Consider the following 19432-nt stretch of genomic DNA (forward strand, 5'->3'; position numbering starts at 1 on the left):
AAATCATGAGAATGTTATGGCCCTGCAGTGGTCTTCCAGAAATGAAACCAAGAGGCCTTCTCTGGAACTACAGAGTTCTTCCAGCAGTGATGTCAAGAGACCTTGCATGTCTCTATAGCACTCTTCCAGTTCTCACACCCTGAGTTGTAATCCGCACCTATTTATTTGTGGGTTTGTAATGCGCTAGAATCGCATCCCGAAGGAGTATCTCTGCGCAGTAGACCGCTGGGGAACCCGTCCTGGCTTTCCCTGTGAGATGGTCCCTACTGGGTATCTCCAAGGTGAAACCAGGCATCCCCGGCGTATGTGGGGGGCCGTTGTGGAGATGAGGCAAGCTAATGCCCAGAGTTGCAGAGTGTGATCCCTGGTTAGAGTAGGCACCGAGGCGAGAATTATCGAGTCCACTGACCCTGGTCCACAACCCTGCCCCGTCGGGAATTGAACCCTGGTCCCGGGCCGTCCTCTACTCTCGGGTCTGCCGCCTCTAACCAGTGAGCCACACCACTCCACTATGGAACTCTTGCAGCAGTGACCACAGGAGGCCTTGCGCGCCTCTATAACATTCTTCCAATGGTCAGCTCATGAGTCATTGTTCTTACCTATGGCGCTCTTGCAGCAGTGACCACAGGAGGCACTGCGCGCTTCTATAATATTCTTCCACTGGCAAGCTCATGAGTCGTTTTGTGCACCTTTGGCTCTCTTGTAGTGGTGACGTCGTGAGGTCTTGTGCACCTCTATGGCACTCTTCCAGTTGTCCCCTCGTGAGTAGTAGTGCGCACCTATGGTGTTCTTGCAGCAGTGGCCACAGGAGGCCTTGGATGCTTCTATAACATTCTTCCAACGGTCAGCTCATGAGTCGCTGTTCACACCTATGGCGCTCTCGCAGCAGTGACCACAGGAAGCTTTGCGTGCTTCTATAATATTCTTCCACTGACAAGCTCAAGAGTCATTTTGTGCACCTATGGCCCTCTTGCAGTTGTGATGTTGTGAGGCCTTGCGTGACTCTATGGCATTCTGCCAGTTGTCACCTCAAGAGTCGTAGTGCGGACCTACGGCGCTCTTGTAGCAGTAACCACAGAAGTCCTTGCGCGCCTCTATAACCTTCTTCCAATGGTCAGCTCATGAGTCGTTGTTCGCACCTATGGCCCTCTTGCAGTGGTGACGTTGTGAGGCCTTGTGCACTTCTATGGCACTCTTCCAGTTGTGTGAGTAGTAGTAGTGCGCACCTATGGCGCTCTTGCAGCAGTGGCCAGAGGAGGCCTTAGGCGCTTCTATAACCTTCTTTCATTGGTCAGCTCATGTGGCGTAGTGCGCACCTATGGCGCTCTTGTAGCAGTAACCACCAGGGCCCTTCTACTCCCCTATAGTTGTTTTTTCAATCGATGGCTTTCTGTTCACCTGTAGTGTTTTTCCAGCAGTGAACTCGGGAGGCCTTGCGCGAGCCGATGGAGTGAGTGATCCTAAGCGGTTCCTCCGCGTGCCATCTTCAGATTTGTGACAGAACCTTCTCTGGGACTTTTCTCTCGAAGAACGTTTTCGTGTTAATTCCTCTCATTTTCGAGTCGTTAGGGAGAGGGGTTGTGGTGCGGCGGCCACGCCTCACGCCCTCCCCGGGCAGGCAGGCAGGCCTGCGGTGGCTCGGCAGACATGCCCAGTGTCAGGGAAGAAGGTATGCGCCTCCCAGGCCCTCCCCTCCACTCGCCGCCAGAGAGGGCTCCGTGTAATTAGGTCATTTTTGGCGGGCAGGGGAGGGGCCGGGGCCCGCACTGTCTGCGAAGGAACTGACAGCTCCCTCCAGGAGCAGCACCACGCCAGGCCCGCAATTACCTCGCCGCCGGTCCCGCAGGGCGACGGGCAGTGAAAAGCTGGCACTTCAGAGGGAGGAAGTGCTCGGGATGTGTGTCCCCTCGGCCGCGCCATTGGCTGCGCCGCCTCGTTACGGGAGACTAGACAATCTCTGATATGTTATGACATGAACACTCAATTAGATCACTGAGTTCAAACGGGCCGGTGCGGCGCGGGATGCTAAGCAACCCTCGTTAGGTCCGGCCCGGGGTCAGGGCTGGTGACACATCGCATCAGGCTCAGGCGGGGAGCGAGGGCGCCCCTGCAGCTCACGAGTGCGCCGGGGGCGGGGGCTCCAGGCTCCAGGGCCTGCAGCATCTTTCTACCGATGCATGCCTCTGTGCTCGCGATAAACGGCTGCACTGGTGGTATTAAACCAGTTGCACTCTCGCGTCGGGCTCCTTTTACGCATGCTTTCGCGAAACGTATTTATTCTGGTGCGGCAGCATTGATGGGGAGAATATTTTCACTTTGGCAGGGGTGATACGATTTAATTCGATAAAATTCGGTTTCTACTGTTGCGTTGGTAAAATGTAAATTTCTTTTTGCTGGGTTGCGAAAATTGTTTGTTTTTACTGCTGCTTTGAGGGACAATTCTCTACTGGTGCATTAGCCGAACGAGCTTTCTTTTCATTGGAGGATTCTTGAAATTAATTGTATTTCTATTTTGGTGTTATCGGCTCTTTCCGCTGCTGTGTTGATGAAGCTGACGCCCTTGGTTCTTGTAAGCAGTTAACGCTGCAGAGGTGAAGTCACTCACTTGTATATTGTGTTGCTTCAGGTAACTCTGCTGTTCGTCGTGTAAAACGAGCTCTCTTTTGCTGCTCTACTGACAAACTGAAGTCGTGTTCTTCTTTATTTGTAAAATGTGCTGTCTTGAAACTTCTGCCTCGTTGAAATAAATTCTATTTGAGGCACGCTGGCGGGATCTCTTCAGTATTAGCAGCGCCGTTGCACTTTTCTCCACTCCGTAGTCTAGTGCTAAAAGTGCAGCAAATGAAATGCGCACCCCTCCGCCATGTTCACCCAAACAATATATGACGATCAGAATTGAGGAAACGGACGTTGCGCCATTTTTTCGCTCTATTAACATCGAATGAAACGAATTAATGTTTATTCGTTTTTAACATGTGAAGTGGAGAACTGTCCTGCGTGCCTTTGTTTCGGTGTCTTCCATCCATTAAAATGTTTGGAGAGAAGTAATCGAGTTCTTTCGGCCTATCATTGCCGGAGTGCACGAATGTAAATAATATATGTTCTGCCACATTCTAAGGCAAAGCCAGCTAAGTGAAGCTGGGTCTGCGCAACTTGCGCTTGGAGTGCGAGGTGAAGATAGACGCGTAATGGCGATCCATGGGCTTCTGGGGTGCTGGGGTGAGGCACTCCGGGGGTTCCCAGTCACCTTGTAACTTGTGATGTGCGTGTGACGCAGGTGTTTCTGGACCCCACGGAACATTCTACAGGGAAATCGCCATGTGGAAAAATTATGCCGCACAGAACTTCAAAGTATCCCAGGTCTTAAAACTAACTGCCCCAGCATACATTTCGCATCCGTGGGCCCGACATTCGTTTCTAGGTGTCTCGACATTAGGGTCTGACCGATGTGCCTTTTTTGAAGAATTCGAAAATATGGGGAAAACGAATATTCGCCTGATTCCATCGAAGTTCGTCGCCACTGCCTGAATTGAGGAGGTGCTTGCCGGTGGGGCCCACCAGCGCTCATTTTTGGGGCCCGGCACATATTGTTCCCATCAGTCTTTGATCCAGAACAAGAGAGAAACATGCGAGTGGAAAAGGAGGACGAAAAAAAACAGAAAAACCTTACAAGGGCAGAAAACAGGGCAAACAACTAAAAGCGTGAGATAAAGAGACAAGGAGTGCCCGGGTGGATTAAAGAGGCACGGGTCGGATCGGCTCTCGCTGGGGGAGTTCATGCTCAGGTGAGTTAATAAACGCCCATGAAACCTCAGTCACGCCTCGATGCCGAAGAGCGTACTGCAGGTACCGCGTCGCCAGAGGTCGAGGCCTTGAAGGGGTCTCACCTGAACCGAACCCTCCTGACCCGAGGAAGTAGGGGACGGTGGGGCGAGAAATAGGATTGAATGTGTGGAGGGCGGGCTACCATATCGCCTGGAGGGCTGGTTCTTTTTCGGGGATATTTTGAGGTACCAGCCTCATTAAGAGCGATGAGCGGGCCACGCAGCTGCTCGTGGGTGTCACATGGTGGCCCCGCTCTGGGCAGAGCGCCCTGGCTGCACTGTCATGAGTGAGGGCACACCTGAAAAGTAAGGGGGAGGAGCCTGCCTCTCCCTACCTGTGGTCTGCTCGGACTTGCCGTGAGTGAGGGTACATCTAGGAGAGAGTGGGACGCACCCCTCCATCCCTCATCGACTGGCACTGTCTCGGGGCTGCCGGAAGTGAGGGCACATCTCGCAGGTTAACACGTTTCTCCCATGTTAAACATGCTATTGGCGTGAAGGTGAACATGGGGACGACTTGTTAATATAGACACCAACGGCATATTTATACTATTTACCTGGGGTAAACTTGTTGGCCTACTCACCATTGGCAGACACGACCAGCCCCTTCGATATGTGTGTGTTTATTACGGAAGCCATGCCACGTTCCTCCTCAATTGCACTGCACAGGCATGCATAGGATCTAATGTCGAGCACCAAGCTGGAACACACATGTATATAATGCTGAGCACCGCATAGATTCTATGGTAGAACACTCCACTGGTACATAGAGGTTCTAGAACAAAATGTGGCACTGGTACAAAGAGGTTCCACGGAAGAGCAACACACGGGCACTCAGGGATTCTGATGCAGAGCACCACGCTGGAACACAGAAGGTATAATGCAGAATACCGTAGGGGCACATACATGTTCTATAGTAGAAAACTCCACGAGTACATAGAGGGTCTAGAATGGCAATGGTACAAAGAGGTTTAAAAGAAGAGCAGTGGACAGACAGACAGAGGTTCTAACGCAGAACACCACGCTGGAACAAAGAGGTTCTAATGTGGAACACTGCAGGAGCACATACTGGTTCTATAGTAGAACACTCCACAATACATAGAGGTTCTAGAACAGAACTTGGCACTGGTAAAAAGAGGTTCCACCGAAGAGCAATGCATCAGCACACAGAGGTTCTAATGCAGAACACCACGCTCAAACACAGAGGGTATAATGATGGACACCAAAGGGGCACATACAGGTTCTATACTAGAACACTCCACTGGTACATAGGCGTTCTAGACCAGAATGCGGCAGTGGTACAAAGAGGTTCTACAGAAGGGCAATGGATAGACACGCAGATGTTCTACTGCAGAACACCACACTGGGACATAGAGGGTATAATGCTGAGCACGGCAGGGACACATACAGGTTCTATAGTAGAACAGTCCACTGGTACATAGAGGTTCTATAACAGAGCGTGGCGCTGGCATAAAGAGGTTCTACAGAAGAGCAACGCACTGACATACAGACGTTCAAATGCAGAACACCATGCTGAAACACAGAGGGTATAATGCTGAGCTCCGCAGGGGCGTATACAGGTTCTATAGTAGAACACTCCACTGGTACATAGAGGTTCTAGAATAGAATGTGGCACTGGTACAATAGGTTCCACAGAATAGCAAAGCACAGGCACACAGAGGTTCTAATGCAAAACAACATGCTGGAACATAAAATGTATAATGTAGAATACAGCAGGGCCACATACAGTTTCTATAGTAGAACACTGCACTAGTCCATAGAGTTTCTAGACCAGAATGTGGCACTGGTAGAAGAGCAATGCACGGTCATGCAGAGTTTCTAATGCAGAAAACCATGCTGGAACACAGAGTGTATAACGCTGAGCACTACAGGTTCTATAGTAGAACACTCCAGTGATACATAGAAGTTCTAGAACAGAACGTGGCAATGGTACAAAGAGGTTCTACAGAAGAGCAATGCACAGGATCTAATGCAGAACATCACGCTGGAACTCAGGGGGTATAATGCTGAGCACCACAGGGGCACATAAAGTTCTGTAGTAGAAGATTCCACTGGTGCATCAACAACTCGGCCAAAGGTGCGCTTTACACACTAACACACTTCAAGAAAATCCAACCATTCATTCCTCCGAATGATTAAAAAATGGATGATAGTGTAATCTCTAGTCCTCTCAAAACTGGACTATGGTAACCCCATGTTCACAGGAACCCCAAAAATTCACCTTGCCCTCCCTAACAATAGTTCTCAACACAGCGGCCCTGCTCCTAACAGGTTTTAAACAGTTTGTGCACATCACACCTGCTCTCAAGATCCCCAATTGGCTTCCCATCGAAGGAATATGTGTCTACAAGACTGCTTGCATCACCCAGAAAGCTCTTCACACACATAACCCCAGCTATCTAGATAACAGACTTTCAAAAGCAGGAAGAGCCAGAACTCTGAGAAGCTCCAACTCCCTTCTTTTCATACCTCCCAAACTGAAAAAGAAATCCTCCCAGACATGCTCGTTTTCTGGAAATGGGCCTAGGATATGGAATTCACTCCCTAGAGATCTATGGTGCAATCTTCCCTTTCTTACTGCTTCAAACGGGACCTTAAATACCTACTGCTCAACAAATACTTTAACTCACACGCAAATGGAGCTATGTTCCTAAAGCTCACACCCAATCTGACCAGTCCCCTTGCGACAGTCGATTGATTGTTTCAGCCATCTGCTATGTCATTTACTACATTAACTCTTGCTGTTCTAATTTCCGCATATTGTAACTACCTTAACTGCCTAATGATTCTCTCTGTCTGTATATATGCATGTACGTTAGTCAAATGGTCTCACACTATACGTAAAGCTCTCTGATACCGTCTACCTGGGTCTAACTAGCGCTATATAAAATCTACAAATAAATACATAGAGGTTTTACAACAGAACATGGCACTAGTACAAAGACGTGCCACAGAAGAGCAATGAACAGTCATGCACAGAATCTAATGCAGAGCTCCAAGCTGGAAGTCCGAGGCTATGATGCTGAGCACCACAGGGGCACATACAGGTTCTATAGTACAACACTCCACTGTTATATAGAGGTTATGGAACAGAAGCTGGCACGAGTACAAAGAGGTTCCACAGAAGAGCAACACACAGGCAAGCAGCGGATGTAATGCAGAACACCACGCTGGAACACAGATGCTCTAATGCTGAGCACCACAGAGACACATACAGGTTCTATAGTAGAACACTCCACTAGTGCATAGAGGTTCTAGAACAGAATGTGGCATAGGTTCAAAGAGGGTCTACGGAAGAGCAATGCCCGGGAAAGCAGGGGGTCTAATGCAGAACACTATGCTGGAACACAGAAGGTATAGTGTGGAGCACAGAAAGGAGCACATGCAGGTTCTATAGTCGAACACTCCACTGGTACATAGAGTTCTAGAACAGAACATGCCACTGGGTCAAAGAGGTTCTACAACAGAGCAACACATGGGGACACAGAGGCTCTAATGAAGAACACCACGTTGGAAAATAGGGGATATAATGCAAAATACGGCATGGGCACATACACATTCTATAGTAGAACAATCCACGGATACATAGAGTTCTAGAACAGAACATGCCACTGGGTCAAAGAGGTTCTACAACAGAGCAACACATGGGGACACAGAGGCTCTAATGAAGAACACCACGTTGGAAAATAGGGGATATAATGCAAAATACGGCATGGGCACATACACATTCTATAGTAGAACAATCCACTGATACATAGAGGTTATAGAACAAAATGTGGCACCGGTACAACGATGTTCTACAGAAGAGCAAAACACAGGCATGCAGAGGATCGGAGGCAGAGCACCATGCTGGAACACAGAGGGTTGCAAGCTGAGCACTGAAGGGGCGCATATAGGTTCTAGAGTAGAACACTCCACTGGTACATAGAGGTTCTGGAACAGAATGGTGCACTAGTACAACATGGTTCTACAGAAGAGAAATGCACAAGCATTCAGAGGTTCTAATGCAAAACACCACTCTGGAACACAGAGGGTTTAATGCAGAGTAGTGCAGGGGCACATGCAGGTTCCATTTGAGAAGAATCCACTTGTACATAGAGGTTCTAGAACAGAATGTGGCACTGGTACAAAGAGGCTTTACAAAACAGCAATGCACAGGTGGGTAGAGGTTCTAATGCACAGTGCTGGTACATGAGTTATAATGCAGAACACCGCTGGAGCACGTACAGGTTCTATAGTAGAACACTCCACTGGTACATAGTGGTTGTAGAACAGTGCATGGCACTGGTACAAATAGGTTCCGCAGACGAGCAATGCACAGACCTGCAGAGGTTCTGATGAAGAGCACCACGCTGGAACCCAGGGGGTATAATGTAGATCACTGCAGGGGCACCTACAGGTTCTATAGTAGAACACTCCACTGATACATAGAGGTTTTTAGACCAAAAGGTGCATTGTTACAAAGATGTTCTAGGACAGAACATCGCACTGGTGCATATAGGTTCTACAGAAGAGCAACGCACAGGTACTTAAATGATCTAATGCAGAATCCCACACTGAACAGAGAGGGTATAATGCTGACATCTAGGTGGCACATTTAGATTCTATAGTAGAACCCTCCACTGGTACATAGAGGTTCTAGAACAGAATGAGTCTCTGTAACAAAGAGGTCAATAGACAAGCAATTTGCAGGAACTTGCAGGTTCTAATACACAGCACCGCACAGGTACATAGGGTATAATGCAGAACACCACAGGGGCACATGCAGGTTCTATTGCAGAACACTCCACTGGTACATAGATGCTCTAGGACATGACGTGACACTTGTATAACGAGGTACCAGGACAGAACGTATCTCTGGTACAAGCACCACATTACTTCATAGAGACCTAATTAAGAACACCACACTGGTAAATAGAGGCTCCATGAAAGAGCACTTCAGAGGTGCACAGAAGTTGTAAAGGATGACAAAGCACAGGCATAAAGAGGTTTTACGGTAGAACATCACATTGGCAGACAGGGGTTCTGCAATACAACAGCACAATGCTACTACTCTACTAGTACATAGGAACATTACAGCACAACGCCACCAAGGTGCACAGTGGTTAAATAGCAGAGCACCACACAGATACAAAGACAATTTTACAGCAGAACAACAAATTAATACATTGCTGTTCTAATGAAGAACATTGCACTGCCAACAGAGGTTCTAGAACAGAATACCACATTGAAACGTCGAGGTTCCAAGATAGAACACAGCACTGGTAAATGAATGTTCTACAGCAGAACACCACACTGATACATACATGTTCTATGACAGAACACTACAGAGGTACAGAAAGGTTCAAATGTAGACCACCTCACTGTACATAGAATTTATAATGCACATGGAGGTTGTAACACAGATCACTCACTAGTATAATAGAAGTTCTATTGCAGCTCAGTGCACTGATGCATAGAGGTTCTATATCAGAACAATGCACTGGTACATGGAGGCTGTAATGCAGAACATCCCATTGGTGCATTCAGGTTCTATGACGAAACAACGCACTAGCACATAGACATCCTAATGAAACACACTGTATAGATGCACATATGTTCGATAGGAGAACAACACAGTCATACATAGAAGCACGAAAGCAGGACATCACACTGTTGCATAGAGGTTTTTTAATATAGCAACATAAGGGTACATATTGATTCTAATGCAGAACATCACACTGCCACATAGAGGTTCTACAGTAGGAAACTGCACTGGTATATAAGAACTTTCGTACAGAACACTGCACTGGTACTTAGAGATTCCATAGAAGAAAAATGCATGGGTTCATAGTGATTAGAATGGAGAACATCACACTGCCTCGTAGAGGTTCTACAGTACGAAACTGAACTGATATATAGGATCTCTAAGTACAGAGCACTGCACTGGTACTTAGAGTTCCATAGTAGAACAGCGCACTGGTACATAGAGGTTCTAATCAAGAACAGAACAGTAGTACACATAGGTTTCTAATACAAAACACTGCGTTGCTGCATAAAGGGACCGAAAGGTAACACTGCATAGATAAATAGGGGCTCAAAGGATGACACATCATTGGCACACAGAGGTTTTACATTTGTACATAGTGCTTTGTATATAGTACCCAGTACTGGTGCACAGAAGATCTATTGCAGAGCCCTATAATGGTAATTAGAACCCCGTACTGATTAATAGACGATCTACTACAGAACCCCACAATGGTAGATAGAACCCCGTACTGATTAATAGACGATCTACTACAGAACCCCACAATGGTAGATATAACCCAGTTTAGATGATCTACTACAACCCCCCACAGTGGTAGATAGAACCCAGTACTGGTGCATAGCTGATGCACTACAGAACCCCACAATGGCAGATAGAATCCAGTACTGGTGCATAGACGATCAACTACAGAACCCCACAATGGTAGATAGAACCCAGTACTGGTGCATAGACTATCTATTACAGAACCCCTCAATGGTAGATGGAACCCAGTACTGGTTCATAGACGATCCACTACAGAACCCCACAATAGCACATAGAACCCAGTACTGACGCATAGACGATCTACTACAGAACCCCACAATGGTAGATAGAACCCAGTACTGGTTCATAGACGATCCAATACAGAACCCCACAATAGCACATAGAACCCAGTACTGACGCATAGACGATCTATTACAGAACCCCACAATGGTAGCTAGAACCCAGTACTGGTGCATAGACGATCTATTACAGAACCCCACAATGGTAGATAGAACACAGTACTGGTGCATAGCTGATCAATTACAGAACCCCACAATGGTAGAAATAAGTTCTATAGTAGAACATCACACTGGTATTTGAGGATTGTAATGCAGAGCAACAGCCTGGTGCTTACAGGTTCTAATGCGGACCCCTGCATCCCATACAGAAGAGTCTAACAGCAAAGTTCCACACTGATACACAGAGGTCAAGGACAAGGCAGCACAATTGCACACGGAGGTTCTGTGGCAGAACACAATGGTGCATAGAGGTTTTCTGGCAGGCAGGGTTTCTGTAGAATGGCACACTCCAAATGGAAGTTATAAGGCAGAATACTTCACTGGTACATAGAGGTCCTAATGCAGAACGCTACACTAGTATATAGAGGTTCTACGGCAGAAACCCACAGTGATACACAGAGATGCCACTACAGAGCACTGCACTGTATATGGAAGCGCTAATGCAGAGCACTTCCTCGCATATAGAAGTTCTAATGCAGAGCATACTGATCCCGAAAACTGAACTAGTACACATTAAGGTTTCACACTGGTATTACGAGTTTCCAACAACGAACATGGCATTAGCACATAGCGGTTCTAAGGCAGAACTCCACACTAGTAGATAGAGGTTCTATGCAGACCCCACACTAGTAGATAGAGGTTCTAAGGCAGACCCCACACTAGTAGATAGAGGTTCTAATGCAGAACCCCACACCAGTAGATAGATATTCTAAGACAGAACCCCACACCAGTAGATAGAGATTCTAAGGCAGGACCCCACACCAGTAGATAGAGATTCTAAGACAGAACCCCACACCAGTAGATAGAGATTCTAAGGCAGAACCCCACACCAGTAGATAGAGGTTCTAAGGCAGAACCCCACACCAGTAGATAGAGATTCTAAGGCAGAACCCCACACCAGTATATATATGTTCTAAGGCAGAACCCCACACTAGTAGATAGAGGTTCTAAGGCAGAACCCCACACCAGTAGATAGAGATTCTAAGGCAGAACCCCACACCAGTAGATAGAGGTTCTAAGGCAGGACCCCACACCAGTAGATAGAGGTTCTAAAGCAGGACCCCACACCAGTAGATAGAGATTCTAAGGCAGAACCCCACACCAGTAGATAGAGGTTCTAAGGCAGAACCCCACACCAGTAGATAGAGATTCTAAGGCAGAACCCCACACCAGTATATATATGTTCTAAGGCAGAACCCCACACTAGTAGATAGAGGTTCTAAGGCAGAACCCCCCACCAGTAGATAGAGGTTCTAAGGCAGAACCCCACACTAGTAGATAGAGGTTCTAAGGCAGGACCCCACACCAGTAGATAGAGGTTCTAAGGCAGGACCCCACACCAGTAGATAGAGATTCTAAGGCAGAACCCCACACCAGTATATATATGTTCTAAGGCAGAACCCCACACTAGTAGATAGAGGTTCTAAGGCAGAACCCCACACCAGTAGATAGAGATTCTAAGGCAGAACCCCACACCAGTAGATAGAGGTTCTAAGGCAGGACCCCACACCAGTAGATAGAGGTTCTAAAGCAGAACCCCACACCAGTAGATAGAGATTCTAAGGCAGAACCCCACACCAGTAGATAGAGGTTCTAAGGCAGAACCCCACACCAGTAGATAGAGGTTCTAAAGCAGAACCCCACACCAGTAGATAGAGATTCTAAGGCAGAACCCCACACCAGTATATATATGTTCTAAGGCAGGACCCCACACCAGTAGATAGAGGTTCTAAGGCAGAACCCCACACTAGTAGATAGAGGTTTTAAGGCAGATCCCACACTAGTAGATAGAGGTTCTAAGGCAGAACCCCACACCAGTAGATAGAGGTTCTAAGGCAGAACCCCACACTAGTAGATAGAGGTTCTCGTGCAGATGTCTCCACTAGATCATTTAGTCTTTTAGGTAGAACGCTCCACAGGTACACAGGGTCTATTAAAGAACACGCCATAGTACTTACAGAATTTTGTGATGAACACTTTAGGGGCAAATAGAGGTTTTACAATAGAACACTACACAGGCACACAGAAGGTAAAATGCAGAAAGTGGCACTGGTAGATCAAGTTTCAAATGCAGAATACTGCCCTTGCATAGGGAGGTTCTGAAAGGAGCACTGCACTGAGATACAAAGGTTGTACTGCATTGGTAGGTAAAGGGTCAAATACAGAGCACTGCTCTTTTGTATAATGGTTCTAGTGCAGACCATCACATTCGTACAATAAGGTTAAAATGAAAGGCACCACAGATACAAAGAGGTTCTATAAAAGAACTCCACGCAGGAACACAAAAGGTATAGAGTAGAAAACGTCATTGATGCATGCTGCTTCTGTGGGAGAACACCGCACTGGAACACAGAAGTCCCTGGTACATAAAGGTGCTATAGCAGGGCTTTGCATTTTTGCATGGAGGTTCTATGGGATGGTACTACAACACACAGGTTCTAATGGAGAGCACCACTCCCTTTACACAGTGCGTCTAACTCGGAACACCACACGGTCAAACAGAGGCCCTACAGTAGTGCACTGCATATGTACACATAGGTGCAATCAAGAAAACTGGACTGGGGGCTAGAGGTTCTAGACATAGAAATTGTAATGGAGACTAACACTTACTTCCTGTACATAGAGGTTCTAATGTGTGAAATCTAAGAACTATACACATGGGTCCTAACGCAGGAGTTTGTGATAGTAACAGATGTTCCAATGAAGAAGATTGCATTGGGACATAAAGTTTCTATCAAGACTCTTGAACGGGTACACCGAGGTTCTGATGTAGAACGATGCACTGCAGAACACTGCACAAATATAAGAGGTTATATGACAGGACACTGCATTAGTTACTACAGGTTGTATAACAAAATGGTGCCCTGCTAAGTAGAGGTTCTAATGCAGGACACCACAGAGCTACATATATGTTCTAATTAAAACACCACACCAGCAGGAAAGTTATTTAATGATAGCCCACTGCGTTAGCTGAAGGTGTTCTAATGAACAAGCGCACACGTTGCGGAGGTCCTAATGCGTGGGGCACGCACGCGGGCGTTCTAATGCAGGCCAGCACGTATGCAGACGTTCTAACGCAGCACCACACGCACGCAGACGTTCTAACTCAGCGCCCCACGTACGTAGACGTTCTAACGCAGCGCCCCGCGTACGCAGACGTTCTAATGCAGCACCCCACGTACCCAGACGTTCTAACGCAAGGTACCACGGAGGTTCAACTGGAGAATACCACGCTGAGCGACAGTGGTTCTAACGCAGAACACCTCATTGGTATGAAGAGGCTCGAATGAAAGAAGCGCCCTGATGCACGTGGTTCTAAAGCAGAGCACGCGCCATACGTAAGCATCGGACTGGTAGATAGAGGATCTAAACCAACACAATCTACCGTCACGTGGAGGTTCTAGGCCAGGGTGTAAGACAGTAGTGGCAGATGCCACAGGATACGAATATGAGGTATGTATGCCACTAGTATATTTTCGACAACGGAATGCGTTAGTGCCGCGCTCATAACATAATAAGAAGGCCCTGGCCTCAATGCCTCGCATAGTGAATAACCAAAGGCACATTTTAGGAAACTTCTAATAACAGATATTACATTTGTATATTTAACCGTGTTTGAAAAGTGGGGTACGTTATATTGTGGGGTTTCCTTTTTTGTATCTCGTTTTACAGCCACGTTGTTTCTATATCTCATACGGATTGTGGTGTAAAACATCCCACTCGCATATTTCGCGAGAAGATTGTATTACTATGATTGGGAAATATTCTAATACAAAAATCTCCTCTGCTACAATAAATAAATGTAAATGGGGCATATAATATTTCGTGTATGTTTTAAAATATTCCTTTCTCGCATTTTTTTAATTCTTATAATTCGCAAAGGTTCCATATACTGCAGCAGGTGCCATTGGTACATTTTACCAATCATCTACCTCAACAGTGGCTTAATTACCGGCACGTTTGTGAAGAATCATGTGAGGTAACATTCGCACTAGTTTCTTTGCAGTTTTGCACTGCAGAAGGCATTTCGGGGATATTTAGTGTAGGATAAGGATTACTACTTAGCAGATCTGGGATATTTCGACAGCATTTTATAAAGACTATATTTTAACCTACGTCGCACACGTGCCAGTGCAGCCGAGCACGCTAGAAGATCTTGCAGGCCAGCTCCAGCGTACTTTACAGATTCCAGTGAGGAAACGCGGCCGGCACGTGCTGCGACGTTTGCAGTGCAGACTGCACTCATGGTATAGGCTGTGTATGGTCCAATGCATAATCCGTTTCTGGTGCAGTTTGAAATGTTACAATGAAAAATACACTGCTGGGAGTACTCGAATGCAGATCCCCTCTCGTGAGCGGACGTTTTGCTCCAGTGCAGATCACTCTCTTACACAGATCTCTAGTACAGTTCACTCTCTAAATAATTGTTTGCACTGAAGTGCAGATCATTCTCTTAAAAATGTTTTGCACTTTAGTGCAGATCACTTTCTAAACGTTTTTGGCACCCTAGTGTAGATCACTTTCTTAAACTTTTTTTTGTAATCTAGTGCAGATCACTGTCTTAAACAGTGTTTGCACTCTCGTGCATCACTTCTCTTAAACTGAGTTTGTACTCCAGTGCAGAGCCCTCTCGTAAACAGATTTTGCACTCTAGTGCAGAACACTTCTCTTAAACAGAGTGTGTACCCCAGTGCAGATCACCCTCGGAAACAGAATTTGCACTCTAGTGCATGTCACTTCTCTTAGACAGAGTGTGTACTCCAGTGCAGATCATTCTCCTAAACAGATTTTGCAGTCTAGTGCACCACTTGTCTTAAACGGAGTGTTACTCCAGTGCAGGCCACTCTCGTAAACCGATTTTGCACTCTAGTGCATGTCACTTCTCTTAGACAGAGTGTGTACTCAAATGCAGACCACTCTCCTAAACAGATTTTGCACTCTAGTGCAGATCACTTCTCTTAAACAGGGTGTTACCCCAGTGCAGATCACTCTCGTAAACAGATTTTGCACTCTAGGGCATGTCACTTCTCTTAGACAGAATGTGTACTCAAGTGCAGACCACTCTCCTAAACAGATTTTGCACTCTAGTGCATCACTTGTCTAAAACAGAGTGTTACCCCCAGTGCAGACCACTCTCGTAAAAGGATTTTGCACTCTAGTGCATCACTTGTCTAAAACAGAGTGTTACCCCAGTGCAGACCACTCTCGTAAACAGATTTTGCACTCTAGTGCATCACTTGTCTAAAACAGAGTGTTACCCCAGTGCAGACCACTCTCGTAAACAGATTTTGCAGTCTAGTGCATCACTTGTCTAAAACAGAGTGTTACCCCAGTGCAGACCACTCTCGTAAACAGATTTTGCAGTCTAGTGCATCACTTGTCTTAAACAGAGCGTTACTCCAGTGCAGATCACTCTCGTAAATAGATTGTTCACTCTAGTGCATGTCACTTCTCTTAAACTGAGTTTGTACTCCAGTGCAGATCAATCTCATAAACAGATTTTGCACTCTAGTGCATCACTTGTCTAAAACAGAGTGTTACTCCAGTGCAGATCACTCTCGTAAACAGATGTTGCACTCTAGTGCATATCACTTTTCTTAGACAGAGTGTATACTCCAGTGCAGACCACTCTGGTGTAGAGATTTTGAAAATAATCCGATGAAGAAACATGGGGATAAATGCCGCAAGGTGTCAAATGCGGGACGCTTCAAGTAGATGCTTTAAACGTTCCAGTGGGATGCCGTCACTGGAACACTCGATTAGATTCTAGAGCATAAGAACACACTGGGGCATTTTTTAACAACCTCCGTTAAAGAAACGGGGCAGGCATAGGCTTCAAACGCCCGTGTGCTACCCCCCTCTAGAATGTTTAGCAAAGGTCCGAAGCGGGTGACTCTAGGTCTATTTCGCTAGATTTGGTTACCGAAGACAGATACGTCGATATAATTTTGCTCGAATGTTCTTTTTTCAGAATAAAGCCGAGCATGCCGGAAATGTGACATCACTGGAGTGCTTCATGTGTATTCGTGAAAATTGGGCACCAGCAAATTTTACAATATATTCACATGGGAACACTTACGTCGTTCATGTTTTGTAGGCAGAATAGAGGGCGGGGTTTGTGGGCACCTCTGACTTCGGAGCGGTAGCCAGGGTGCCTCAGTCCCTTCCCCGAGACATCTCACTGAGAGAGGGGCTTAGCCGACAGGTGTCGGCAGGGGCAGCAGCGCAAGTTGAACACGCAGTCACCCGGGGTCTCCACAGAGGGGTCCAAATGGGGCATCTCGCCAAGATTCTGCAGGGGGTCTCAAATACACTGCAGAGGAAATCACGGAGAGACTGCGCGGGGGAGTCTCGTCACAGTGATGGCAACATGGGACAACAGGGGTCTCTCGCAGAGACTACACGAGGTGCCTCGGGAGACGTGTCCGGGAGCTCCTTCTAGGCAGGATGGTCACACAAAAGCCCCGGGCACCCTCAAAGAACTGCAGTTGAACATACCTATAAGAGATAGCAAGCATTCTCACTGATAGACTGCTGGGGGTCTCAGTGACGGACCTCAGATGGCTCACCGCCAGACTGCGGGGCTCGCACTGCCAGACTGCAGAGTTCACTGGTAGACTGTCGGTGCTCTCAATGCCAGACCGCTCAGGGTCTCACAGACAGACTGCCGGGCTCTCATTGGAAGACCACTTGGGGGTCTCACGGACTGACATTCGGGGCTCTAACTGACAGGCTGCTTGGGGAGTCTCACTGGCAGACTGTCGGTGCTCTCACTAACAGACTGCTTGCGTCTCACTGATAGACTGTAGGTGCTCTCACTGCATGACTGCCTGGGGTCTCACAGACAGACTGCTTGAGGTCTCAATGACAGACTGACTGGGGTCTCACTGACAGACTGCTTAGGGTCTCAATGATAGACTGGCTGGGGTCTCACTCACAGACTTCTTGGGGTCTCAATGTCAGATTGACTGGGGTCTCAATGACAGACTGCCTGGGGTCTCACAGACAGACTGCTTGGGGTCTCAATGACAGACTGCGGGGGCTCTTACTTATAGACTGCACGGTCTCTCGCTGTTTGGGGTCTCCCTGCTAGACTGCCGGGTCTCTCACTGACAGACTGCAGGGGAATTCCCTTGCAGGCTACTGGGGTCTCGGTGATTGATGCGGGGTCTCACTGACAGCCTGGAGGGGATTTCACTGGCAGACTGCACAGAGTCTCACTGATGGATGGGGTTGTCACTGACAGACTGCCGGGGTCACGCGAACAGACTTCACGGACCTCTGACGGGCTGCAGTGAGTCTCGCGGGCGAGGGGTGCCCCGGCTGGGCAGGCTGCTCCCGGAGACGCCCGGTTCCCTCCCGGAGCTGCTGTTGCTCCGGGTCATCCCGGTACAAGCGGCCCTGCGCTGATAAGATAGACCCGCCGAGCAAATGTTTGCTCGCAGTCAGCGTGAACTGTTCACGTCCCTTGAAGCGAGATAGTAACACACGGTTCTCTCGTGGAAAACTGAAAGGGTTCGCAGCGTAGGCTAAACTCAATACTTGTGTTTGAAGCTTGGGACTTTCTATGACCTCTGGCCAGATCTATGTAAACCCGCAAATGACACTTTCATATTTTGCATCACAGCGTTCCATAAAGTTGTGCAATCCCCTCCTACCCAACAACCGATGTAAGCATAATGAGTAAAGTTTGCGAGTGTGGGTTCTGAGAGAGCGCGAGGTATCCTGCCCACCAGCAACTTTTTTAGTGACATCGAGTTACTATGCCCCCACCATATTTTGTGGAAATGTGAGCGGTGAATTGTATAGAGAATGGTTGTTCGCCCCACAGACCTGCAATAGCTAAGCACACACAACACACACACACACATCCCGCCCACAGACCTCCAGGGACCACTGTCCGCGAACCTCGCCCTCGGGGTTCGCGGACACCTTGGCAGGGCCCACGGTGCCCACGCGCGGACGTACCTCTTCCCCTGTCTACAAAGCTAGTGATGGTGTTGGCGGACCTGGAGGACTGGAAAGAGCTGGCGTTGATGCCGAGGCGCTCCGCGGTGGAGTATGTCCTGTAGATGGCCAGCATGTACTCGTGGGGTACCACGGCTCGGCTCTCCCTGCCCGCTCGGGGCGGCCCCGGGGCGGGCCTGGGCGGCGGCGGCTTGCTGCCCTCTTTGCGGGTCCTCCTGCTGTCCTTGCTGTGGGACAGAGGGATGGAAGCTTGTTCAAAACACGGCAAAAAATCCCAGAGACAGACACTGATGAGCAGAAGGGCCGACCAGAGGTTCCTGTGTGCGTCCATGCTGAGCGGGGGCAGTCCTGCCCTCCTAGGGGGGGTCACTGGAGTCCGATCGGGCAGAGGGAGCGGGAGCGCTGGGGCGCCGTCCGTGCTGCGGCTGCTGGACACTGGATTTAAAACGGGGTTTGAGCTCCTTGGACGGCCTGAGAGAGAGAGAGCTGGGAGCACGGGTGCTGCACACACAGACACGCCCCCGTGCACGCCCTGCACCGCACCCCCGCACAGAGCGAGCCGCGGACCTCGAGCCACAGGCCAGCAGCGGCGCCGGCAGCAGGCACTGCCTCACACTCGCGGGGACCCGAGCCGTAGCCACAAAAGGAGAGGGCGGACTAGGTAAGAAACAATCGCACTGACCCGCGGCTCAGGTGTGCAGCAGGTACGGCACGACGTGGGGCAGGCAGAGCATCACCGGCGCGTGCAAGGGACGGCTCTGGAGACCAGGAAGGGAAAACGAAAACATTAGAACCAGCAGGTGTAGGCATCCTATCGTAAAGTCTACTCAACA

General features: G+C 48.2%; 1 protein-coding gene across 1 annotated transcript in view; it reads right to left on the reverse strand.

Annotated features, from left to right (window-relative positions):
* GDF6 (growth differentiation factor 6) overlaps positions 1-19032 on the reverse strand; it is a 126679-nt gene extending 107647 nt beyond the window's left edge. The window contains exon 1 of the mRNA XM_086966027.1: positions 18600-19032. Coding sequence (XP_086822153.1) covers positions 18600-18930 — 331 coding nt within the window. The 5' untranslated portion in view covers positions 18931-19032. The remainder of the gene's footprint in view (positions 1-18599) is intronic.
* Positions 19033-19432: the final 400 nt, after the last annotated feature.

This window comes from Lissotriton vulgaris, chromosome 4_1 (assembly GCF_964263255.1).
Source record: "Lissotriton vulgaris chromosome 4_1, aLisVul1.2, whole genome shotgun sequence".
Classification (NCBI taxonomy): Eukaryota; Metazoa; Chordata; class Amphibia; order Caudata; family Salamandridae; genus Lissotriton; species Lissotriton vulgaris.